General features: G+C 41.6%; 1 protein-coding gene across 4 annotated transcripts in view; it reads left to right on the top strand.

Annotated features, from left to right (window-relative positions):
- Nucleotides 1-27,713, top strand: part of LOC125896440 (neurexophilin-4) — a 168,121-nt gene that overhangs the window by 86,324 nt on the left and 54,084 nt on the right. For 2 of the 4 annotated variants that reach the window (XM_049589126.1, XM_049589065.1), the window contains exon 6: nt 16,609-16,710. The exons of 1 other annotated variant lie outside the window; for it this stretch is intronic. In XM_049589126.1, the coding sequence (XP_049445083.1) occupies nt 16,609-16,710 (102 nt within the window). Of the gene's footprint in view, nt 1-16,608; nt 16,711-19,383; nt 19,900-27,713 lie in introns of those variants that run through there. One more of the 4 variants, XM_049589292.1, reaches the window with a different exon arrangement.

Raw genomic sequence — 27,713 nt, 5'->3', positions numbered from 1 at the left:
ACTTGGAGTTCAGTTCCCAGTCGGACAGGGCTGTCTGTTTGGGAAATACTGAGCATACGACTGGATAAATAAGACTTTGATTACACTGCACGAGTTGTGTAAGAGTTTGTAAACAGTTTCGCTGTTCATAAACTCAGTCACCTCTTACTTAAATTCATCAAGAATTTTCTCAGTTTTTGGATTCTCCATTCACCATTGAAGCATGTGAGAAAAAACAAGTTTTCTTTGTGAATTCAACAGAACATGCGGTGAGTAATTGATATGCAAATGGTCACATGGTGAGTGAAGTATTCCTTCAAGGGCCATTTTTGTTTCATACAACCTGGTTTTTATTTGATTTGATTTAGATCTGAAAACAGTGACATTGCAGACAAGGTGAGGAGAAGAAGACACATGATCAAATAGCTTTAAAGAAGAAACTCTAGAGTAGTCAAACTTACTTAAAAGAAAAAATGAAAATGAACTGTTAATAAAACTAAACTGTCGGTTGTAAACATCCACCACAGATTAGAAACACACTTCCTGTTTTAACTTTGACCTGTTGTACCACATCAGATTAGAGCTTAGATTCTCTGCTCGAGCCCAAGACCAAGCCCAGCCCGACCCGGCGCGCGGGCCCAAGCCGGGTTTGGCCGGGACCCCCCACCCCTCTGATGGGCCCAGGCCGGGCCCGGTCAGATATGAGAGAGAGAGAAATGGTTACAGGTTGGGGGTTGCAATTCACACATACAGAAAGAGAGGGGGGAGTGGTAGAGATAAGTAGGAGGGACAGCGGCTTTCCGTGCCTCCAAAAAATATGCCCTATTCATTCAGTGTTTACCCAACACGCTCAATACATGGACATGCAATGACAAATTGTCATTAACTTATTACGTTATAAAAAACGATGAAAATATGGACTTACCCATGTTTAAAATGACCTGTTGAAGTGAATAAACGAGTACTGACGGGAACAGACGAGTGGAGTCGATGTTTAACCGGCGCGGAGAGCACAGGAGAAATGCGCTGCCTGTGTGGACAGTCAAGCGACTTCCGCGGCACTAACGTGCTCGGTGTGTCCTTAGTGTTAATTATAACAGCCAACTTATTGAAAAATGTCGGGTTTAAATCGGGCTCGGCCCATAATTTGAGTTAATTGGACGGGCCGGGCCGGTCCCGGACATAACGTGCACGGGCTCGGGCCGGGTCGGGCTGCATTTTTTGGGCCCAATCTAAGCACTACATCAGATATTGGCACTTTGTTTTCTGTGCAATGACAGATTATGATGCTCATTTTCAATTTTCAATCTAGAAATGAAACAGTTGAGATAATCTGGCTAAACTGTTGGCTCGTCTACAACTGATTGTTGTCTGATTGTTGACTGCTCAGTTCTTGCCCCGTCAATGTTGCTGTATTTCAAGAGTGCAATAATAGTATAGCCGACAGAAGTACAATGTCATCATAACCCATAACCTTCAGTGTCTCTTCTGTGGAGGCAAAATCTTCTGGACATTGAAAAGTGTGTAATTTTGCATGATTAAAGGCTTTGCAGTAAATATGGTGGTATAGAATACAGCAAACACAATGGCAGCCGTGCTCCTGTGCAAGACAAACAAAGCGGGGACTTTCAACCTCTTACAAAATGGTACAATCTAAGGGGAACAAGAATAAGTGCAGTCCTTGCCCCCTCCATATGGCTGCTGTGGGGAGCTGAGTATTTGCTTTAACAGCACGGCAGATCAGGAGTCAAGTGGCTGGATTCATTTGTTGGAGTGCAGAGGGAGTGCTCAGAGTTAGGAGTGCACAGAGAGAGGAGGAGGGGGAACGAGTGTTAGAGGATAAAGAGAATGGCAAGCCGTAGGAGGTGAGAGGTAGATAAGCCTGGAGAGAGAAGAGACAGACAGACAGAAAGAGAGCAGGAGCAACACAGGTAGTGAGAGGACGAGAGAGAGGCTTCAGTTCCCAGCACTCACAGACAGGCACTCTTCCCCAGAGACTTCTTATCTACAGGGGGCATCTTTGACTTGATAATCCTGCTCCTCGTCACTTTTACCACCCTGAACTCCACACACACATGCACAAACACACACCTCCACCTCTGCACCCCTGCCCAGGGCCCAGGGGAGTGAAGAGCTACCTGTCACTGTGCCTATACCTCCAGGCAGCTTGTGGGGCAGGGTGGCGAGGGGTGGGGGGTTGTCACCGTGCCCAACTAAGAAGTCACCTTTCGGGGATATGAATCTTAATAAGGTGGGGATGAAGGGAGGGCTAGAGGAGGTGGGAGCAGATGCATGCTACTGCTGTTACTGTGTGTGTGTGTGTGTGTGTGTGTGTGTGTGTGAGAGAGTGTGTGAGAGAGAGAGAGAGAGAGAGAGAGAGAGAGAGAGAGAGAGACAGATGGGGAGTTGCGGAGTGCTGACAGGCCCTCTATGCTTCCTGGGTGCCAGATTATTTTTGGTAATTTATAACCATTGTTGCTTAAAGGGGCTTTTATCTTCAACGGTTGCTGATATAACAACACTCCAACAATGGCAATGCAACTGGCTCCATAGACTGCAGCTCTGGTTATTTGTGTGTTTGTGCTTTCTCTGTTTCGTGCTTTGTGTGGTGGTGTGTTTGTGTTTGTATGTGGTAGAGCTGTGAGAGTAGGGCTGCTCTCACTCACAGAAATGTGTCTTCGTGAGAAGGTGTGCAGATAAACAAAGAGCTGAAAATATAATATTCTGGATGTGAACATAGAACGCAGAGGCCAAATAATGTAACTGCTTGAGTTCTTGAAAAATGACTTGTTTGTGATCATGCTTATTGTATTAAGCATAGTGTAAGTTCATTTAAGTTGCGTCTAGCATCAGCTGCTTCATTCATGCATCAGTATCACTGACTCATTCTTTAGCTGCTTGACCACCAGCTGAGTGGCAACTAGGGCTGCAGATTATGATTATTTTTAGTGTCAATTAATCTGATTATTTCTTGATTAACTGATTAGTTACGTAAAGATAAAAAACAACAACTGGCCAGCTCACTCAGTGTAAAAGTCTATAGTACAGACAGGAAGTCCAAAAATGCATCTGAGGTACTCTGACTGTAGTTAAAAATCCTTTATTAATACATGGATAAACCAACGTGTTTTGATTAGAGAGTCTTCATCAGGGTGTAATATGCAGTGGAAACAGGTGTGCACTTTAAGAGCTCACGTGAAGGTCATGCGACACAGGTCACATGATATATTGGTATAGAAATAATGTTCTCAAATGTTTGGTTTGGGCTGTGGGGGAAGACAGAAACCAGAAAATATTCACATTTAGAGGCTTTAATTAGAGATCTTTTTTTCCTTAAAAATACTGATAAATAATAATAGATTATCAGTTATAGATTATCATTTAGTTGGTGTCTACTTGTAAAGTCTATTCATGTTTGAGCAGAGCCTAATAATTTGCTATAAATGATCAACTTCTTAATGGACATGTCTTGGACTGAATTGTGTTGTTTGTGTTTGGCACATGTGATCTGGCTGCTCTAAGGTTGATTTATAGTCATGCAAGTGACCTATGCTGTTGTGCACATTTATATTTGTGCAGTAATGTGTCTGTGTTGCCCAACAATTACACTCTCAAAATGCTAGTTAGTGATGGGGGTTTAAGCCATTCTGTGAAGTTTGATTGATTCACCTAACACACCTAAAATGAAGCATCACATTAGTTCATGCAGGACATGGAAGTCATACGCCCCAGCTGTAATGAGCTGATTGAGTTATCCTTTCTAATCAGTCACACACCAATTACAGCCCATTCTCACAATAAAGCGGTACATTTAAATGTGGCCTCCTATTCACTGATCCCTGCTACACCAATGTTGCCACACACAGCTGCTAATGCTGCTGGTTCCATCACAGCCTCCACCTTTGTAATTCAGAGTCCTAACATGGCTCAAAGGTCAAGATGGCATGCTGCTTGTCTAATCCTGGGAGCATTTGCAGAGTGAGCCATCAGTGCCCAGCATTAATGCATTTGTTTCGTCATAAATGCTTAAATTTATGACAAGAGTTTTCCTGGCTAAAACACACATAAAACAGTAGTAGTAACAATAAGGTACAAAATTTGGGTCTGTTACAACTCACAAGGTTCACAGACAAAACAAGTGTCTGTTGCTAGACTTATTTCCCCCACAAATACAGCATGCTAACATTATTGGCATGGGTCTATGACATTTAACATGACATAAATTAGCTTAGCGGCTAGCGGAGTTTTCCTCTGTATATGAAGTTCAGAACAACAGCAACATTTAACAGAGGTAATGATAGAAAACTTAGCTTCATTATAACTCACAAGGTTCACCAACAAAACACTTGTCTTATACTGGACACAGTTTTCCCACATACACGATATGCTAACATTATAAGCATAAGCCTATGACATCTCCTGTTGCATAAATTAGCCTAGCAGCTAGCAGACTTTCCTGTACTCGTGTAGCCTGGATAAATCAGACTGTTTTTTGGGAGCTTTATCATCTTAGTAATCTATTTCTCTGTGAAATGAAAGTAAATAAAAGTTCTGTTTCCAGTGAGGAAAATGGTTTTCAGTTTACAAAAATGGGAGGTCTATTCCACCGCGACATTTAGATAAGTTTCTGGGGAGGTGCATGTCAGGCCACAGTGTAGTGTACACATCCATTCAACACAGAAGTATTAATCCTGCTTCAGAGCTCTGCCTCATATTGCCTTGATAACTCACACATCAAAGAGCTGTTTGCAAGACATTTTTTTATATCTGACTTATTATACATCCAAATCCATTTTCAGTCAAAAGTTAAAAATAGTTTTAAAAGGTTAATTAAGTTAAAATAGGCAGCGATTAGCTCATATGTGATGTGTGTTTGTGTTTTTTAGGGGACTGTCATGACTCATGTTGGTTTGCAGGGGCTCGTTTCAGATGGCAGTGTTACGTTAACACATGATTGTTGCTTGGAAATTTAAGTCCAACACAAATAATCTCATGTTGCAAATTGTAGCATGTGTGTTTTAAAATCTGCTGAATTTAGCCCCTGTGTTAATTATGCTTCGTCTGTATGTTTTATTTATGTGTTAAGTGTATAGGAAGGAAAGATATCCTGTAGCACCAGACACTCACAGAGTCACTGTGTCACTGAGTCACCATTTTATATTCAGCAAAAGTGCAGCATGCACCTAAAACCGTACAAATCAGATCGAGGATCTGTAGAAACTGGAGCATATAGCAGAGTCAGACAGGGAAATCTAATTATGTTTGATCAAAGTGGCTTTTAGATTTATCCATTTGAGATGTTTTGTCTACAGCCTCTGTGTGATGAGATGGATGACGTTCGTGTTGCCAGGTGAGTTTTGATGTTGCACATCATCTGATGCATTTGGACACCTCAACGCAGTAACCTGAGGTCACAGAGTGTTTAGGGTCTTTCAACATTAGACACACTCAGCCATGCCTCCAGGCTAGAATCGATCAGTTCCCAGCTTGTATCCAAGTCTTATCTGTAGTCCACGCATCGGTCTTCATTATTCATGGCCATCCTGAGGCCTTTTATATAACCTCTGATGGTATCAGTGGTAAATAAAGTAGACTCAACGTAACGTAATCCTGCTACAGAACTTTCTGTCTTTATGTCAGAGGAAAATGGTAATGGATCACAGGAGCATTCACGAACCGAAATAAGATGCGCAGATTTTCAAAAGTTGTCACAGCTGGATATACTGCAAAGGCATTTCTCGCCAACTTAGATTTAACAAGACAGAAGGCCTTGTTCAGGCCACCTTTAGCTCTGTGTGAAAAATGCAGCCCTCTCCTTTATTCCAAGAGGGTCCAATGCATGGAGCTGCAGCAAAGAAACACAGGGTTTACTGTTGAAGAAATTGAACCAGGCTGAACTTTTGTTGGACTGTAACACAGCATCATCCAGCAAGAGGCTGTAGTGGCCAAATAAACAGGCCTAACCTCACATTCTTGGTTGATTACTTTTTATAATGATTGGTGTATTTCCACTGTTCAAGCTGTGTCTGTTGCGACAAAAGATTATTGCTGTTGTGATCTTTTTCCAGAGTTGTAAAATCCCGTCTCAGAGCATTACAGATGGCAGTGCAGTGTTTTATTGCCTGATAAGCCTTCAGCCCTATGGATCTGTTACTCAAACTGGACTTCTGTGATTGTATTTCATGTTTTAACCAGTACCTGGAGCAACACACTCTGACAAACCCAGCCCTCGGTACTGTTTTGACAGAGCTGTTTTCGGACCACATGCACCCAGAAGAGTCAAACAGGCTCATAATTAAAATGCTAACATGCTGATGTTCATCAGGTTTATTGTTTTCCATTTTCAATATCTTACGCTGTGTCTCAAATTAAATACTCTCTTTAGTATGCTTATGTGTAGTACACTGTGTACACCATGTACTTATTTACATTCATCTCAAATGAAGCATGGCCATTGTGTGCTTAAGTTATCGCAAGATTTGGCAGCTTTTATTCCTCTTCTTGGCAAATTGGAACAGGGCGGAGCATTATCACCAATGTTTAACGAACCATTGTCACTTGTAGGGTTGCATCAATATACTGGTTTCAAGATATACCATGATTTAAAAGTTGACAGTTACATACTGTGTACATTTGCTTATCTTTGATATTGGGGAAAAAAATACAACTGGATGTCGAATCTCCTCTTTATTTCAGTTATTTTCTAAGGTTTCAGTTATAGTAATAAAATGCTTGTTCCACCAACAATAACCTTCCATTTGAATTCCTTTAAGGGTTATTCTGACTGAAACAGCGATGTTTGCTGAGACAGTTATTGTACCATGTAAATCTCATGCTGTTGCAACCCTAGTCAGTTGCCAAAATACAGCCCTGCTGTATCTGCCTCTTTGCTCGTTTGATTTCTTCTGTATTTATTTACTGTATTGAAAGTGAACATGGTTTCACAGCACATTTCTCTATCAGTGAATGTCCATGGCTGATACTGGCTGGCTTTATTGGCAGCTGATCTTCTGAGCGATCTGACCACAAACCTAGTACTAAAATCTTCCACAATGAAGACAACAATTTAAAATGCATAAACACTAAGCGTAACTTACTCCAATAGAACATAAAGCTTACACCACAACACATGTAACATCAGTACCTGATGAGAAAATGTGCTGCTGTTAGTCAGCTAGCAAGCTAATTTTAGCATTCGCTTCATAGTTTGCAATGCCAAATTATTACAGAATTAACCCAATAAGCTGTCGGCTGACATTTCACATGTCGAAATCTATTTGTGATCCTGCCTTTTCCACTACGTAGGCAGTGTGGTGACCATTGAGTGTCCAAGTGCCCAACGTTCCACCCTCAGCTTTTTGACTGTTATGAGTGCACCATGCAGGTACTTATAGTGGACTGTATTTTGCCATTCTTCTCAGTGGGAATGCACTAATGCACTGAAATTGACGGAGAAGTACAGGATTATTTGATATGAGACACAGCATTAGTTCAGCTTGTTAGCGTTCAACAACGTGCAAAATAACACTAAACACCAAGTACAGACAAAGCTGATGAGAGTATTAGTGGGACTGAAAGCTTATTGGTAGTAAATTAAAGTGTTAGCTAAACGTTTTAAACTGATAATGGCACTAAATGGAGAGTAGTGGATCATTGGCATTAGTGCAATTCATTCCCTGACAAACACGAATGTCTGTACCAAAATCCATGACTGTCTTCCCCATAGTTGAGGGAACATCACAGTCATGAGGATTCAGGGCACCATGGCTGTCTGTACAAATTCTCATGGCAACCCAATAGTTGTTGATATATTTCTGTCTAGACCGTATTGATAGACTGACCAACCGACAGGCAAGCAGACATTGCCATCCCTACAGCCACACTGAGAGCAGGACTACAAATCTCACTCGAGACAATTCTCATTCTTCACATTGGACCAACTTCACAAAGAGTCTTCCACATTGTGACACTGTCAAAATGATTCCAGCCGCATATTATGTCCTGTCCTGTTCTGACAGACAGACGTAATCAAATCCAATTATACCACTTCTCCCTTTGCTCCCCATTAGCGCTCGTCTCCCATTCTCCTCTCAAATTCCCTTCCTACAACAAAACATTTGAATGACAATGGCATAGTGCTAACACCCGCAACAGGCAAACCGCTCATGCTCTTCTCCTGTGCCTCTCTCGTCCTCTCTCCTTTCCACACGTTCTCCTTTCTGAAATCGATAGAAAGGAAAACAAAATGACAGGGTTTCATATCACTGCTGTGATACTGCAAGACTACACAGGGAAATGACTATTTCCACACACAAAAGGCTCCATTACTGTCAGGTGACCTCTCGTCATTGTGTTCCTTAACCCCTGAGTTAGACACCCCAGGATTGGCGCTTCAATGTATGTATTAGTGAGGGTGTGTGTGTTTGTGTGTGTATGTGTGACAGAGCAGTGTGATTGTGCATGTACTGGAGCTCCTCATGCAATGGCAAAGAATCTGTCATTCATACCGACTTTTTTCCCCTCACACTCTTTTTGCTGTCATGTTTGCAATGACTGCACAGCCTGCTATTTTTAGCATTAAAAATTCCAGCTTTCAAAAAATGTCAAAGGCATGGCTAATTATATTTTGTCTTTGTCCGCGTAGGCATGCTTGCAATTACTCATAATTATCCGACTGAATATTTTACCTTATTGAGAAGATAAGAAACTTTAATCTACAGACTCAGGATGGTGAATTTGAGTGTTTTCCAGCTCTACAATTGTATCTAATTTTGCATCATCATTGAGGTGTATCTACCACCTGAGTGTGTGCACATCAGCACATTGACAAGTGCATACTTCCACAGACAGAATGCTTTTTTGGCATGTGTGATCATATTTTAGTGGGCACTGAAACTGGGTTGATGGACTGTTATAAGTAGTGTTTCAGGTCGACCTTGTCAGGCTTGTTTTGTGTCGTATATCTTCACCTCTCCCCACATCTATCTACTACCTTCTCCTGTCCCTCCATTTTTTACTCCTCCACTTCCTGTTCTTTCCCTCCATCATCCTACTGTTCCACTATGCTTAAGTGGATTTATAATGTGCGTTGAGGGGCAGCTGATGTCAGCCTCGTCCAAAAAATGTGACTACACGTCAGGGTGACAGCAGCTGCAGAGTTACCTTGTGGAGACCATGGCAACTATGTGTGATTAGCTTGGGCTGATTGTGTTTTCATGCACAGGTTTCTTATTGTGGTGGATATTGTTAGAGGTAAAACAGCATGAAGCAAGTCAAAGAAAAACTCAGTGGTCATCTCCTTTTCAGTAAGACATATCTAGCAAAGCCATTTCCACTGTACAGTAAACCTTTTCCTCATCATGATGGCCTCTTTCACAGTGACTGTGATAAAATGTGTAAATGCATCTTTCTCTCTGACGAACGCACTTAATCTTTACTATTCCTCAGTGTAGCTACATTAGTAAGCTGTCTGTGGAGATAACCTTTACAGGATCTGTCCGATGTATTGACGCTAGGGCTGTGACGGTATGTATTTTTTCTCACAGCGGTGACAGAGTGACATATCACACACACACACACACACACACACACACACACGCACATACACACACACCCCACACCCCCATTTCCTCGAGAAACTGATACTTTTTTCCGACAAATACGGAATATTGCCTCATCCAAATTCACTGGCTGCCCCCCGTCATCTGGCAAAATCCAAAATGTGCCCAAATTGGCGACTTAAAGGAATACTCCAACGATTTGGGAGTTATGCCCTTTCCCTATCATTTTCATATTGAGACAACATGATGGATATCGTTGCCTACAGTAAAAGTGAACAAATAAACGTTACAGAAACCCTGAAGCTGGCATTTCTGCATGTGTATTTAAAATAAACATGTTTAAACATTAATTAAAAAAACGAGAGCCCGTTTTAGTCGTTTTAGAAGAGGTTTGATACATGAACTATAGTGTGTTTACGTCCTGCGTGGAGGGATACACCAGTGAGCAACAGCTGCAGCTGGCGCTGGGACAGGTACGGTAGGTCACTCGGTAAAAGCAAACAAAGACACGACACGGACGATATTACTCACTCGACTGAAAGCTGTCCATCAGCTCCTGCAGGCCTGGGCATTTTTTCCAGTTTAACTTAGTGATTGCTGCAAAGTTTTCACTCCTTGTGATGCACTCTCTGCGGCAGTTTTCCTCCTGATGATATATCTCCCCAACGATGGTAGCACCGAATCCCATTCTGTGCAGCAAAATGATTCCACCTCCGTAGGAATATGTTAGCTAGCCCCGCAGCTACACCACCAGTCCTCCCCTGACCTCCGTTTCCCTTCGGCCCGTTGCTGCTCCGCCGCTCCAGAGGATTCAGCCTCTCTTCTCACCCGCTCAGCAGCCAACACCTGGGAGTTCCTCATCTGTATGCTCCGGCTCAAACAGGTATGGCTCTGGGTCTGTGTCTGCTACAAGAAACTCCTCAAAATCGCATTCAAAGTCGTCCATTGCAGCTACTATAGTCCGGAGATATCGCTAGGCTAAATAAACAGCTGAGTTTTGTTTACAGGCTATGTCTGTGCCTGTGCCTGCTCACCGGTGTATCCCTCCCTGGATCACAGCCCCGGACGTACTGACCCCAATGCTAACCCCTGAGACCCAGCCACTGGACATACAGACACAATAATGATATCCATCATGTTGTCTCAATATAAAAATGATAGCGAAAGGACATAACTCCCAAATCGTCGGAGCATTCTTTTAACATTTGGCTTGGGAACCAGGTTAGGCGGATCTGGTGAACCAGCTTTTTTGTGTGTGTGTGTGTGTGTGTGTGTGTGTGTGTGTGCGGTGATGACCTCTTCACTGCGGTAGGCATCATGTGACCGTGGTATTGCGGTGATGCGGTTATTGTCACAGCCCTAATTGACGCCAACTGAAAAGACACTTAAACTGATATTAGCCAATGTTCTTCCTGTCTCATTACAGTAACAGGAAAAGGGGACAGGTTGGTGAAACAACAGTGAGTCAAAGCCCTCCAAGACACTGGTTCAGTACAAAGAACTCGCTGTAGCACGCCTACTGCAGGTTTGTCGGAACCAGCGAGGAGTTGAGGAACCAGCAGTGACAGTAAGTGGATCCAGTTGTGCACACACAAAGGCAGAATGTACAGCCAGCTCTTGGTCGGGGACAGAGGGCTGAGTGGTTTACCAGGGAGCATGTGAAACATGAGAGTCAGAGACAGGTGAGGTCAGCAACAAGGAAGCAGTCTGGGAATAAACGGTGGAAAGTCTTGCATTGATATGACAAAGAACAATCTGGCAACAAGAGTCTTTGAAGCTTGAGTATTTATATTGGCAGGGAGTAATTAGGTGAGCAGAGCTGGCTCGATTATGTGACAGGAGCGGGAGATGTGAGGGTAGGTGACAGGCTGGCAGGTAGGTGTAGTGGACAAGCAGGGTGAGTGGATATTTACCAGGTGAACTGAGAGAATGGTATGTGTGGCAGTGCACACTGACACCCACATCGTCAAATGCGGACACTTTGTCACACCCTTCGGCCCTTGATGACAACAGAAGGCACCTTTTAGCGTTTGTATGAGACGCACTGGGCTTTTAACTAACTCTGATGTAACCCATTCGTAGAAGCTCAGGTGGTATAACGAGCAAGAAAATCCATGTATACAGGTGGTTGGGATGGATGAATGGGTCAAACAAACAAAGAACTTTGACTCAAAGACTACTGGTTGTGTCCTGTGTGTAACCAACAGTCAGTGTTGAGTTATCTGAACAGCGTAAGTTACGTGACTACGTAGTTAACTTACGTAATAAACACTTTTTTCTAAGCCCATACCACGGTCTTTTTCCAAGCCTAACCAAATAGTTTTGGTTCCTTAACCTGTTGAGAAGTTAATTTTGAATAGACAATGTTTCTGTAATGAGAGCATGGAATTTTGTTTTGAGAACACTGTAACATGCGGAAACTAAAGAATCCAAAACTGATGCTGGAGGGGTACCTTGAGCGTCATATTTTGAAGCGTAGGGCCACTGACCAAGCTGCCATTCTTGCCAAGTTGGAAGTTACAGAAACCCTGTGAGTTTATCCGATCCCTGATCAGTTCAGACACTCAGGGCACTGATTTGTATGGTTAAGGGAGCAGTGTGAGTGAGATCTTTTGTCTCACTCGCAGTGATGGACAGTTATTAGCTAGCTAGCGTCATTGTTGTTAACATCGTGTAAACTCCTAAAGTGCATAAGTTAGTCTTTGTCTGGCGTTTTTTTTGTCATTAAACAGTTTCAGGTACATTACCATCTCTTGCTGGAGACTGGAGCAGGTCCAACCCTGGTCAGTCATGTGTTTGTAGAAAAACATCTTAAAGTTAAACTTTAACTTGAGATGAAAAGTGTAAAAAAGACCAAAATATGTAATTAAAGCACAATATGGCCTGATCATGAAGGGTACCTGTACGTCTGTCCAGTGTGCTGTGGTCCTCGGCGAAATATGGCGCTGGAGTTTAAATCAAAGCCTAAGCTGTAGATATGTAAGGTGGAACTACCATCCATTATAAACCGAGTTTTATTTTGAATCCCTAAGACCACTTCCTTTTTTCTCAAGTTCTTCGTCTTCCTCCCTTCCTCTGCTCCTCCTCCTTGTTGTCAACTTTACCACATTCTTTCCAATTCATCCTCTCCAGCCCCCCTCTACTTTTCCTCATTTGCTGATTCTCCTCTTTCCACTTGCTGTTTCATCCTCCTCCATCATACTCACATCGTTGTCCTCCTTACTTATCCTTCTTTACCACCCCCACCTCCACCTACATCTACTTTTCTCTTAATCCATTGGCTCTAAGACTGGTTAATGCTTAAACATGCGCCGACTCCCAGATGCACTTAGTCTCGACTGTAATTTGTTGTCTTCGATGATACATACTTCTCATTTGCTTGCAAACAGGAAGATGATAAACACGAGTAGCCTTTAAGTGTGCAGTTTTGGAAATGATAAAAAACTTTCTCCTGACATTTGGGGAGGAAAAGAAGTGGAATAATGATGTGAGGATGATATTTGTGAAAGTAGATGCACTCGGCTCTCGCTCAGAGCATGTTCATTCATTTACTATAACCACACGGCGACCGAGTGACTCTGAACAGGAGCGTCGCTGCTAAGTGGAACAGAGAAGGGGAGCAGCTGGGCGAAATTCACCTGCCACTTCCAATGTGGATCAGAAATTGCACTCACACCAGCAACCCCTCTCCGACAGTGGTGGGGAAAAAAAAAATTAGGGGAAACAAGAGGACAGAGTGTGCAGTGGCCATACAAATCACAGACAGTAGATTGAATGGAGGGCAGTGATGGAAATGGGAAATGGTCACATTCTTTGAGACCTGCTGTGTTTGATAGACAAGGTTTCATGGTCTACTGAAGATGAAGCAATGGGTGTAACACACTGATTTACAGCAGCTGTAAGACTGACAGAAACCAAAAGAGTAACTCACTTTGATGGTCTTTGATGACCACAGTTAAGTATTGTATTCTTTCTAATTGAGGAAACATTAATTAGCATTAGTTTTTCTTTTTCATCTCAGTGAGATCTTGTGTGTCTTAGATGTTTGACAAACATTGTAAGAAGTTCATAACTGCGGCCTTTCAAATTATGTTTATACTACTTATTTGCTGAGTCAGAATTAGGGCGAGGTATTGTTTGGAAAATTCTGATACTTGTACAAAAACCAGTATACCCTTGAGATAATACTGATTCTAATAGAGTTCTTTATCTGGTCATGGACTTTCCATGTCCAGATACGACGTGAAAGGTACCCTGGGTGTGTTGGTTGTTGACGTTCTGGGACACCATGTCAAGTTCTGTCTGTTACATGCATTGTCTTCCTTCAACATACACTTCCATTTTCACAGGAAGTTTACCATTTACCCACTGTCTCTTTCAATATAAAACCACTACGTCGGTACAACAACGCAAATTGACGTTTTTTTCCTTCAACAACAAATGCACATGGTTGGGTTTAGGCAACAAAAACACGTGATTAGGTTCAGGAAAAATACTTGCTCTCTCGGGTTAAAGTCTGTGTTTGTTGGACCGGCCCGACCCAGTCAGGCTTTCGCTGCCTTAACTTTTGTCCTTGTTGTGCTGATATCCCCCTGCCGCCGTTGGCTGCCATCAAACTACAACGACAACGACAGCTGCGTATCATGCCGACGTTAAAGGACAGCTTTTTTTGTTGGTTTCTGACGCTGGCCAAGCACCAGAGTTCGACAGCTTCGGAGTGAGACCGAGCTTGTTAACTACACCACTGTCAACTTCACCACAGACTGTATGGGTTGTGGCTTCTGTGGTAGTGGGCTGATTACATGTCGCTAAATCGAAGAATGCTTGCAGTGATTGGCTGCGAGCAAAACCATACAAATCTGTTATTTTTTTCTAGATCTGGATACAAATGCATTCAATGTAGGTATCACTACATTGAATCACTGGAGTAGTTTCAATACGACTTGATACTGGCTTATTTCAGTTGATACCGTAAAGGTATTGAATACCCAGCCCCAGGCAGAATATGAAATGCCATGTCTGCCTAAATTATATTCAGAGGCAACAGTTATGTGTAGGTGGTCAGGCTGGATGATGAGCATAAAAGCGAAGGACTTTGACATCAAATCTTGAGTTTGTATCCAGAGTCCCCTATGTGGTTAGGTTTTAAAACACTTGAGGTTGAGGTCATGGAAAGTGGTTTTGATGATATTAATACAGTAAACACGTCCCGCTTTAAATCACTGTTGACTCTTTCAATATTAGACCAAGACCATGATCTTTCCCTAACCTGAGGGAAGTGCTGTGAGTTCATAAATACAGCATAACAGCTGAATCGTGCTTTAGTTGCAAGGAGCGGACATTATAGGAAAAACAAATGAAATATGTTGTCGGTGAGCGTTTGACTTGGCAGACATGTTAATAATCATGTTGCCTCGTTATGTCGATTCAAGATACATAATTTAGGTGTCATTATACCATGTTTTTCTCGAAGCACATTGTTTGTTGAAAATAGTATACAGTATAAATGTAATTTATATAAGGTAGGATTGGTTTATTCTCTGTTATACACTACTCTGAATACTTACTCTCCCACTTTTAGAATGATAATGGGATATTTCAGTGTAGCCCACAAGTGTCACTTTCTGTAGAGAAGATTTTTGACATCAGCTGATGCTTGTAGTTTCCGCTCCTTTCACATTACAGCGCAAAATGATCAATTCGATCCAATCTTTCTGCCTAGACTCTTCATGGTTGAAGTGACTTTCATCATCAGTGTTAATGGATCTTTGCCCTGAAATGCCTTACATGCAAACAATAACGTCACACATGTAAGACGTCACATTTGCAAAACAGGCATTTGGGGGGAACAAATGGATGACATACCAGTGCAAGCTTCATATCCCGAATGATAGTCATAGTAGGAGGGTTCGAAGACATCATTCTGCATAATAATTAGCCATGTGCTTATATCTGGGAGACGCCCCTTCATAGCAATGGCCGTTTGTTTTCAGGGTACCAGGCTGTTGTGGACTTTCAGTCCACTAGCTTTATCAGCAACTTTTGCTGGTAGTTGTGTAGAGACCGGGAGAGGAGTCAGGTTTGGTGCTGCCACAATGTGGAGGGTTTCATAGAGGAACACTTCTTCCAAACTTTAGGATGTGCGGGGGTATCCAATATCTTTGTTGGCGCCGCACGACAACGCTGTCACGGCATGTAGGCAAACTGTCAGAAAGCATCTGGCAGTCAGGCTCTACTGGCTGGCGACTGGGGCGGCCTAACACAGCAGCTGTACGGCTACGGTAGCCTTCTGTAGTTTCAACAGACTTCTCCGGCAGTGTGGTAAGTGATCTGTGCCTGCACTGTGAAGTACAATGGGATTAAACCATAGAAGTTTGGGGAAAACACTCATAAAATCCAATATTACTGTTCTCACAGCTGTGGCGTGGCTAGTGATCGGCTATGTATCAGATTCAGGGCCACGTGAAAGTGGGCCAGATGTCATTGGAAAGAAAATCTTATTTCTGTATCCACACTACTTTGAAAAAACAGATCTGTGTCACATGAAGGCAGAGAAATCAGATTTAGGTCGCATTTGCTTGTAATGTGAATGTAGCCTTAGTCTCTCCTGGTTTCTTTCAGATTATATAAATAGATACATCGGCCAAACAATACCTTCAGCAAGATGGTTGCATACTTGAAATTTTACTTTGGTAGATACGTTATTCATACCTCTTTTTTTCTTCAGCATTTTGATCATCCAGTCAGTGGCGGACTTACTGTACGTCATACTGTAATTATCAGACTTCACTCCTGAGCTGTTTTCCTCCTTCCTGCCACTCTGTTTCCTCCCTTGTGAGAAACCCAGCTCCCAGTGTCTCAGCACTGAAGTTTGCTTCTGCATGCAATGACTTTTTGCCTCGCAGGGAGGCAGCGCTGTGTCGTTCTCACACTGATGAGAGCCACAGACAGACTGCAAAGAGCCTGCGTTTCAAAGAGTGATAACAGATTGCTAATATACAATATATAGAGTGGCACATAACCACAAAGCAGCTCATTTTACACAGTCACTCCCCTCCATCTGTGACAGGGTCTCGCAGAACAGGCTCATCAACATGGTGTGCGCTTTGGCAAGCAGTCCCACAAACTGGCCTTCGTCAATCATAACCAGAAGTGTGAGGACATGCCACAGGTGAGCTACAGTGTCTGATATCTAAATGAGGAAGTGTTGTAATGTCTGTGGTTGATTTGCAGACTTATACCTTGGGGTTCAGGGCCAAATTGTGCCGTTCTTTTGGGAGGGAGACACCAAAAAAGATAATGTGGTGTACTGAAAATGCGCTGTATACACGCTGAGAATATCTGGAAAAGACAGACATAGAAATGGATGAAAAAACAATAAGACAGACAGGTAGATAAAGGGGCATTGGGAAAAACAAATAGACAGTTAGCTGGTCAGTCAGTCATTCAGACAGACAGTTATCCAGCAGGGACACACTTCATCATACACAGACAGAAAGTCGAGACAGACATTATGCTTATACAGAAGAGACGTCCGCCAGTCACTCAGTCAGATACATATGACTGATTGACAGCATTATATAACGCCACGCAAACAGACACACTAACAATCCAGCAGACAGACACGCTGATCTCCGCACAGATAAACTCGCGAGACAGGCAGGCGAAACACTGTGTGCATCCCAGATCAGTTCATTTTAAAGGTCCACAATCAGGCAGGCAGCAGCTGGGACTGGCCATCAGGGAGAGATGTGGGGCCACGTTGCCCCAATATATCCATGCAACATTAATATTTCAAAATTGTTTTTCTGGGAATTTATAGTTGTGCTGTTGGCCTCCATCACAGACAGTCAGCCACATAAATGAAGCTTTCAAGGTTCATGTCTTTGTGTAAGATGATTGTTTTTCATTTGCTGCTGTGTATTAGAGTTAAAGCTGCCATAAAGAGAGTCACAGTTCATAATAGTGTCCATTTCAGAAAGCTTCTGTAGGTCATCTGTCTGTCTGTCTATGTGATTATCTACCTATTGGTTTTCCTCATGTGTGAATATAGATAAGAGTTAAAATTACAAGATGTGTAAGTGTTAAAGGCCATAGATCTGTTTAACTTGATTTATTTCTATTAATAAGTGGCTTAGTGGTGGAGCAGGCGCCCAATGTACAAGGCTGTTGCCGCAGCGGCCCGGGTTCGACTCCAGCCTGTGGCCCTTTGCTGCATGTCACTCCCTCTCTCTCTCTCCCCCCTTCACACTTGTCTGTCCTATACATTAAAGGCTAAAAAGTCCAAAAAAAATCTTATAAAAAAAAATAATTGGAATAATTAAGCCAGTAGTATGTAAAGTTTACAGACTGAAGCAAAAGTCATAATGAAATGTCAAATGAGAGGTGGTTTAAAGTAGCCCTGCTGGCCTCCAGCTTCTTTAGACGTTAATGTTTGATTGAATTTAGGTTGTGACATCTGGTGACTGAAATTCAATGTCAGGACAACCTCAAATACCAGCGTCAGTTTGACATAGAATACGGATGACAGATGACAACAATATTTTGTTAGTTCCCTGTCATGGTGTCAAGTAACCTGAATACAGCATCTTCCTAACAACTCATGCCAACGTCATCTTGATGTATATAAATGGCGTTTATACGTAAGGTATGGAGAACAAAATCCAACATCTGCAAAACTTCATAACGTTAATGACCAAGCAATGTGAAATACTAACGTCATTAGACATTTAAAATAATGTCAACCCGATTTTCATTCCAGCCACAATTTGACACCGGTCCAACGTAAAATTTTAACATCTTTCTGATGTCACGTTGACGTCCTGGTGCCAGCAAGGAGGGCTGCAACTAACACTTATTGTCATTATTGATATATCTGTTTATTTTCTATCTATTAACAGTATATGAAATATTAAACAATATCCTCCTGAGACACCCGGACATTTGTTTGGTGTGCATTTTTAATTTCTCCTAGCTATTTTGGATCAGTAGGACCTGATAAGTATAAAAAACTAAACACTGTCAACAATGATTAAGTCCCACTACACTCAAAAGGAGACGATTATAAGGTCCCAATGTCCTCCAATGAGCTGATGATGAATTCCCAATATCTTTAAATGAGTGCTTTCTGATTAACAGTGTCATAGCTTGTTACCGTTGCCATGGCATATCAAACTACAAATGTTATTAATCATAAATAAATAAGTTCCCCTTTTGTGTTGGCTGCCATCTTGTGCATTGTGCTCTTACCGCCACTAGATGGCACAAAAAGTGTCCACAAACGAGGACAACAGGCCTAAGTGAAGCAGAATTAAGTATAAGGTCCAGTAAACCCAAAATGTGATGTCCTCATATGAGGACACAGGGTCTCAGGAGGATAGAGAAAATTCCCCAGAGCTTTATGGGTACATCTTTGAATTGCTTGTGTTGTCCAACCATCAGTGAAAACTGAAATATATACAATTTACTACCATATATGACAAAGAAAAGCTGCGAATTTTAAGGATAGTCAAGATGAAAATTATTTTAAATGGTCAATTGTCAAACTAAATGTCGATTCAGACATAGTTAAATTGAGGAACCATTTCAGCTCTTGTATGACTCAATGAATGAAATGATTATTTTGGGGGGTTTGCATTTAAAAATAATATTTTAAGCCAATCTCTGACTCTCTTTAGTTACACTACACTAACTTTAAGGACTCCTAAATATAATCCTTGTCATCCTGTCAGATTAAGTACTTGGAGGAGTATAGTCACCTCGTTATCCCAACACTGACAGGACAAGATATTATACATGCAGTTGTGGTCAATGTGGTTGCGATTAGACAGGAGCTGCTGTGCGCCGTGACGCGCGCATGGAGAGAGGAAACAGAGGGAGGGTGGGAGAGGAGAGAGAGGAGAGAGAGAAAGATCCAAATCAACCAGTCAGTATCCCCCCAAAACACACAAGAAGCGCTGGCGATCTTCAATGAAATCCCCTCTGTGCTTCCGCCCTCCAAACTGACTCCGTCTCCGCGCCAAACTTCCAGCGACCCGTCCAGCATGAGCGGAGACAAACACCATGGATGTGCCACATGAGGCGGACCAGACAAACTGAAGCCACCGCTCAAAGTTTGTCCACAGAGACCGCCGTGACACTGACTGAACAAACGCACAACTTTACGCGTCTTTTTCCTGCTTTCCTGATACTTTTTGCTCGCCGCCTGCCTGTTGGGATTGCTTGGATTCAGCGGCGTGTCTTTTATATGTCCAGCCGGGGAGACGTGTAGTTTTTTGTCGGGGTGGTCCGTTATAAGGAAGGTGACATGCAGGTTCTCGGTTGGACCATAGTTCTCCTGTGCCAGTGGATCCTACGGAAGGTGAGTTTATTATCATACTAAGAAGACAAACGTAAAAACAGTCATTTCTATCCACACACATACAGATGCGCGGGGTGCTGCATTTGGAAACACCTGCCTCCTTCTTATGGAGGGTCAGTTTCCTAGAAATCACTCAGCTGCGAAAACATATGTGCATTTAAAGATTTATTTATGAAAATCAGACGCAGCAGGATTTGAATATTTATAGTTTGTCTTAATTGTGCCGTATTTTCTGGATGTCCATATAATCTTTGCGCGCTGGAACTTGATTTAAAGTTGTTATATCTTCCAAACAGCTGTTCAGACCTCAACCAAACAGCACCAGGCGCATTTCTTTGGCTCAATTTTCTTTCCTTAGTTTGAATTAAAGGGTGCGCGACTTTTGCCCGATCTCCAAACGCGCAGATTTCTGCTGTCTGAGCGTTTTTCCCTTTTACTCACCCAGTTAAGCAGCCTCCCCTTCTTTATCTATTTATCTATTTGCGCTCGCAGCAACTTCCTCTAAATTTTTTTTCTTCAGAAGTTCAAACACGCCCGTGGCTTGTTTTATTATCTCGGCATCGCCATGGCAAAGAGTTTGTGCGCCTAGTTTGGCTCTGATGTTGCTGCAGCTGCTGATTATGTGTGGCGTGTAAATGCGCGCGTGCATGTGTGCGTATATGCGAGGCTGTTTGCGCATTTTATCAGAGTGTTTTCCCCCCGATTGCTTTACACGGAGAGTAATAATGTAGTTATTATATACAAAACATCCGCACATAACAATACAATAGGAGGCAGTCTGTCCCAGCAGACACACACCATCTGCACTCAGCATGTCTCTGGTCTCTGCAAGAAATGAAACAGAATAAAAACATGACCTTTCAACATGATCCTCCTCTTCCCTCTTCCTCACCTCTGACTCCTTTCTTTCCTCTCTTTTCCCCTCCTCTTCAATTATAGATCATTTCCTCCTCACACACACACACACACACACACACACACACACTGATTCTCATCAAAAACAACTTGCTCTAGCTTTAAATACAGCTGTAAAAAAACACTGTCAAATCTAAAACAAGGCTCCAGTAGCAGCCCTGAGAGTCTAAAACAAGTCTTAACATCACTTGGTTGAAGACCTGTGAAGAGCTGAGGGGGTGGACGGGTGGGGATCCTTCACTGCTAACACATCTACTTGGTGGTCCACGGTAGCCGGCACATTCTCTCTTTTAGCGTTTGATTTTTAAATTTAAACAAAAAAATAAAAAAAGAAACAGCCCTGTTGGCTGCTGGCAGATTGGGGCTAGGTTGTATTGTGACAGGTAATAACACCTACGCTTCTTTTGAAGATTGAATGCAAATCATTTCTGCTGCAAAGTGGAACTGCTGTGCCTCTTCCGCATCAGAGTGCAACTCTGGTTCAAGTATTGGGATCGACTTGGTATTAGATTATATCAGCCATGCTTTTCAGTAATGTGCCATTTGAGATTGTGTTAGATCGTTTTTCTTTTTTTCTTTTTTTTTTTTTTGAGGAGTCAGGGGAGATAGGAGTCTTGTTTGTTTTGTGTGCGGCGTAGATGACACAGCGATTCGGCTGACATAATATGACAAGTTACATCCTTGGGAGCACTATTAGCTTGAGGGATTAATAAGTGAAGAGGTAAAGGAGGCAGTGAGGAAGTGGAGGCAGGTGAGACATTTGATAAACAGAGAGAGGGGAAGGAATCAGAGAAACAGACAAGCGAGGGAAGCAGAGTGGGAAGGAAGGAAGAAAAGGTAACATTAACCATCTCTCTAATTTGATTTCATGGTCTTTGAACACCCTTAGTGGCCATTTACAGTAACTTAGAGGCCTGTTTAAGAACACGTGTAAGTGCATAAGTGAGCAAGAGAAGAGGAGGAGACGGGGAGATGAAGCGAGGAAGAATCCTCCCGTGATGCCTTCAAAAACTCCATTTAAATTCCTAACTGCATTCAAAATGTAAAACTTATTTCATAGATTAATTTAAAAAATGTGTTTGAAAAATGTCTTTAAACACACTCGAACAGGAGTGGGTTCTCACATTTGTATATATATAAAAAATAAATCAAATAAATTCTTGCATATGATGTCCAACGCTGCAATATTCTAATTTTTTCCACCTCGTGCTTTGAAACGATATCTACAGTAACAGCACTACAAAAGAAGAAAAGATGTGTGAAAAGCTTCTTTGCTGTTTTATGCTCCCAGTAGGAACAATAGCATTAGCCGGCATCTCAACCTGACAAAATCCTCTTATCTCCCCCCATAAAACAACTAGCTATATACCCCCAGGGATATTACAGCAACTGAGTCACTTTAATTTCATTATGCTGTATATCCTACTTCCTTTGCAATCATGTCTGATACATTCTGCATAGCTTTGCATTTCAGTCTCTGCCCCAGTGAAATGTGTGTGAGGAATGCAACCGAGTATGTTTGCATGCCTCATGTTCGTGCCCACTTATATTCACGCCATTGTGGGGGGAAAAAAAAAATAAAGAAATTGAGCCATCAGAACAGCAGGATCAGATGCTTTTTCCACCACGGATTAAACCAGGTGGTTGGTGGTTCCCCACCCACTTGCTGTCTTCCCGTCCGTCCATCTGTCCGTCTGTGGATGATCTGAACTGTTAAACGGCCCAGTTTCAACAAGCATGAGGCACCACTGGTCTGTAATCTGTGCAAATTATATTCTCTATTCACAAACCGATTAGATATGTAATCTGTTGAAACATGATGACAGAAGCAATCACATTACAGCTATATCTATTGCCTCTGAAATTGTTCCCAGAGATCAAAGCATTCTTCTTCTGGAAAAAAAGGCACAGATTCATCCACTGTTTTAATGGATTCTAACATGGTTTGCTTAAGGTTAAGCAACGATCCATTTTTATTTAATTTGTTTTCTCCCCTTTCAACAGCCCTGTGCCCCATTTTTGACAACCCATTACTTTTAAAAATGAGTTATCACTTGCTTGGTGGCGGTGCAGTGAACAGTTCCACCTCAGGCTTTGTATTAGCCTTAAGGAGAGGGGAATTTAATTTAAATGTGCGAAGACGTCGTATATTTTAGACTAATGTAAGATAAAACATCGTTGTGGGCGTGTAGGTTCTGCTCTGTTCGAGCATCTGTCATCACTGTGCAGGCTGTGGAGCTCATGTAGGACTGTACACTTAAACCTAATTGCATTTTTTGTGATTAAAACATTCCTTTTTAAGATTGAAACCCAAAGTTGAGTGTAATTAAATTAACTGTAATCCCAATAGCATTCAGTTCTAGATGATCCAGTTGTAATAATGGAGGCAAACAGCGTGCACAAAAATATATGACTATATGGAGCCAAAATTCAATTACAAACAATGTGTGCACCCTCTGTTTGACTGACAGCTCGACTGCACCTGAGGTTCCAAGAAAGGGAGCATTATGTCTGAAATTATTGATAAGGCAATGGTATTATTTTTAAGGCACAAAGGAAGAGAAACAAGAACACATTCAGAAGCATTGACAGCTGCTGCTGCTGCTGCTACTGCGCTCTCCACTGAACAGGCCTGTTGCGGCTGTTTGGTTCTCTTCCTGTTGGAGCCACCTGTTCATGTTTGACACATGGATGTTAAAGGTGTTGCTGGGTCAGAGATTCGGCCACTATTCATGCATAGTAAATGCATTTCATCACTGTTTTTAAAAATTGATCTCAGTGTTGATTTCAGAATGAATCCTCGCTAGTGGTGGAAGTGTTTGGATCCTTTACTTGAGTAAAAGTAGCAGTGCTACACTGTGCAAGTTAGACTCCCATCCCAGTTGGCAGAATGAATTGTTCATCTCTGCAAACCATGGATATTTTACCTTTTTATATTTCATCATGACGTAGCTCAGATATGAGCTCAGTTTCTCATCAGGAAGAGGAGGGAACTGTTGGTACCTTGAGACCAAGCTGGCCACTAAGTATTTATTTTTTAACGACAGGTTGGGACATATCCAGCCACGTTTGTGGCGTCAAAACGGGATATTTTAAACCGAAACATATTTTCCAAACCATAACCACGTGGTGTTTGTGCCTGTACCTAACCATACATTACCCATAGCATTGTCATTACATATAATTTAAAGCAACAGTGCCACACTGTACAAATATACTACTTTACAAGTTAAACTCCCAGCCCAGTTGCCAGAATGAAATGTTGGCATTGTTCATCTCTGCAAACCACAGATATTTTATAGTTGCACAATTCATTATGACTTAGCTCAAATATGAGCTAAGTTTCTCATTAAGAGGAGGACAAGGTGGATAGCTCGAGACCAAGCAGCAGACCACTTAGCAGTACTTTTTGATGACAGGTTGGGACATTTCCAGCAACAAACCAGGTATTTTAAACCAAAACATTATGTTTTCCAAGCCATAACCAAGTGGTTTGTTTGCCTAAACCTGACCACACATTACCCATAGTGTTTTTGCAATGTATAATTTAAAATTAAAATGTAAAGTTTCAACATATCCGCTACATATGACACGTGCAAATGTAACATATTCATGGTTTTTGAAGAAGTGCACGTTGCCAAAAAAAATTTCTGGTGATTGGGTTGAAACTCCCACATTAAAATTCTCACTTTCGTAAAAGTGTAAAAGTATTATGAGCAAAACATACATAAAGTATCGGCAAAGTCTTCGTAATGCAAAAGAATTACTCCAGTTAATGTTACTTTATTTTATGTTATATTAATGGTTTATTATTATTGATGCATTCATGTGTCAGTAGTCATTTTAGTGTTGTAGTTGGTTGAGGAAAGCTAACCAATACGTACATCTATAACTACATCGTATTTTATTAGCCATGTCTATTAGCTGTTTTGTTTGTCAAATCCAGTAATGTTGCACATTAATGAGTACAGTATTCCTTTCTGAAATGTAGTGGAATGTTAATGTAGTATAAAGCAACATGAAGTAAAGTAAAAGTACCTCAGATATGTACTGAAGCACAGTACTAAGGTTAATTCCACTGCTGATCCTCACTCTGAGGTTGCTGCCACAGAAAATGAGCCACAGTAGGGTTTTTATAGGTGTATACAGCAGCTAGTATTTCTACATTTTACTGCACATGTCTTCTTCTTTGTGTTGTCAGGAGAAAGACGGGGAGAGTTTATCTCAGAGTGCTATCAGAAATGTTCAAAAAGCAAAGGTTGCACATAAGTCTGAGAAGAACACGGATGTGAGATTTAAAAAAGGAGTGGACTTTTCATGTCCAGACATTTTAAAAATGAATGTGTCGGACACATTTACCTCATTTAAATCTAAAGCTTCTTCACATTTCAGCGTCTCCATCCAGCTTCTTTCTCGCCCGTCTGGATCAGAGCAGATGTGTCTCAGGTTTAAATGCAGAGGCAGATCACATTTCTTGGGGCAGACAGGAAACAGCTGGAAAGAGGGGCTGCAGTGTTTTCACTGTCACCCACACAACCGGCTTTGAAACTAATTTTAGGGTTTGGTTCTTAAACTTCTTAAAATCAAGTCGTAATCATCACTTCGTCCCAATCTGAGCCATCTGACCCGTTAATAATCTGTCTATTTTTCTCACATTACACGTATTCCTGTTTTACACCAATGCAGTTTTCAGTGTAGTCAAGTTACAGCTGTGAGATCCATGGTGATGAACCAGGTCAAAAACACAGTGTGTCATCCACTGCCATGACACTGAAGCAGAATAGTCATGTTTATTTGTGACGCACACACCATTTAAATGGACTGAATTCAAAGTGGTTTTCGTGGTGAGACTCAAACTACGATTTCAGTCGTGATTTTTTCATTTAACGTCACAGATGTGACATCCTTTTGTCTCATTGTTTATGAAAAGTTGCCCTTGACATATTGAATCAGTGCCTATTGAATCATCTCAGATTTTGAAATTACACCAGTTGTAATGAATTGTGATGTGCACGAGAGCGTTTCCTGTTTGTCTGAGATTATTTTGGGCTTTATCTGTAGAAATTACAGAAACAATAATAGCTGCAAGGAGTCATAAGGCACCATGGTTTCTATGTCACACTTAAGTCATGAGGTGAAACTGATGTTTATTTATTTGTATTTATTTTAGTGTAGTGCCACCATCAGGGAAATCTTTCCCACAATTTAGATTGCTTTACCAATCTGCTAAATTTAGATGGAAATACATCTGTGGTGAAGCTTTTTAGAGTCAGGATGAAATTTAACGTGTTAGTGAACAGTCATTTGCCATGTGTCAGTTAAATGGATTTTGCATTAGGTCAGTATTGACTGAGATATAAAGGAAAATGTGACAGTATAATATACTGCTAACGCAAAGACACAAAGGGTAGACCGTTAAAAAACAAAATCTCAACTAACGTTTTGGAGTGAATGGCATATGTTTGCGAAGAACTTGAGTTTTCAATTCAAATAATTATGTATTTTCATTCTGTTAATGTCGCCATTTGTAGAAGTGTCACTGTTAAGGAAGGCTGTCATAAGTTGTGTTAAATGGCCTTTTCTGTATTGCCTTTACATAAGTTTACATTCTTCAAAAAATGTTCTTTGCCCACCAAATTCAGGAGCTTGGTGGCCCGTGGGGTCAGTGCTTAAAAATATTGGTATCTATTCCTGCACCATTTCGAATGTCATCACTCTATTAAATAGGCTTTAGTAGTGGTTATCAGGGTTAGGTTCTAGGTTCGAGGGCTCCTACAACCGACTGGTACTTTCAGAATTCTGTTGTCAGTCATGAATTGCCATTGGCAAAACTTTGTTTCTTTACTTGGTTAACGTGGTATGTTTAGGCACAGAAGGCACTTATTTATGGTTAGAAACAGATCGTGTTTTGGCTTAAAACACCTGGTTTTGCCTTGATGTCTCGTTAATGAACAACTGGTGTTGCCGTTTGTTGGTCTCAAACAGTGGACTGCAGCTTGACAGCTGTCTCATCTAGATGTCATGCCATCCATCATCCCCTCCAACTGATGACAAAATCAGGTCATATACATGTCACGGCATTATAGCATACATGACCGTTTAATAGCATGTTAGTTGGTGTAGCAGGAAGCCCTCTAACCTGTATCTATTAGGCTAATAACCACCACTAACACCGAGTTAATAGACTGATGATGTTGAAAACGGGGTGATTCCTGCCAGTCACTTCATAAATATGTGCATCATAAGAAGAGTAAATGTTGACGGCATGATGTTAGTTGTGCTCTGAATCTACAAATGATTGAGCAGAAGGTGGACCTGGCTCTGTGTACAAACACAGTTAAACTCACCACAGTTAAATGATCTATTGGCTCCCTCCGTTCACCCCGGTAATACCATCTCCTGTTATGCACAGTTGTACAGTGGAGTGATTGATGTTATTGCTAATTTCCTGCAGTCTGCCACTTTGTTTTTACATCAGTTGGCATTCTTGCAGTGCTTTACTGATCCTGTGAGGTGTTTGCTCTCCTTTTATCCCAGGTCTTAGCTGTTTTTTATTGTTATTTTGAACCAAATGCTTTTTTAAAATAGGACAAAGTGCTCGCAGTAGAAAAGGACAGGATTTTGTGAAAAATCAAGTTAAGTTTTATGTTTAATTTTACAAACTAGCCTCCAGCTGTCAGAAGAGTCTTGCTTTGGTTTGGATTGACTTGGTTGTGAATGCCAGATGGTGGGCTTTCACATAACTGCAAATAACGTTGGCAATTGGTTGAAGCTTTTATGTTAGAAAGAAAAACATGGAAATCAGAGAAGCAGAAGCAGACAACTTGAATAAAACGCCTCCTCCTGTCTCGTCTGGGGCTCTCATGGCGTTCCAGAAAGCTCCAGTTAATGTAAAATGG

Source organism: Epinephelus fuscoguttatus, linkage group LG1 (assembly GCF_011397635.1).
Source record: "Epinephelus fuscoguttatus linkage group LG1, E.fuscoguttatus.final_Chr_v1".
In the NCBI taxonomy this organism is placed as follows: domain Eukaryota; kingdom Metazoa; phylum Chordata; class Actinopteri; order Perciformes; family Serranidae; genus Epinephelus; species Epinephelus fuscoguttatus.
Note: the sequence above shows the minus strand (reverse complement) of the source record. Positions and strands in the feature narration are given on the sequence as shown.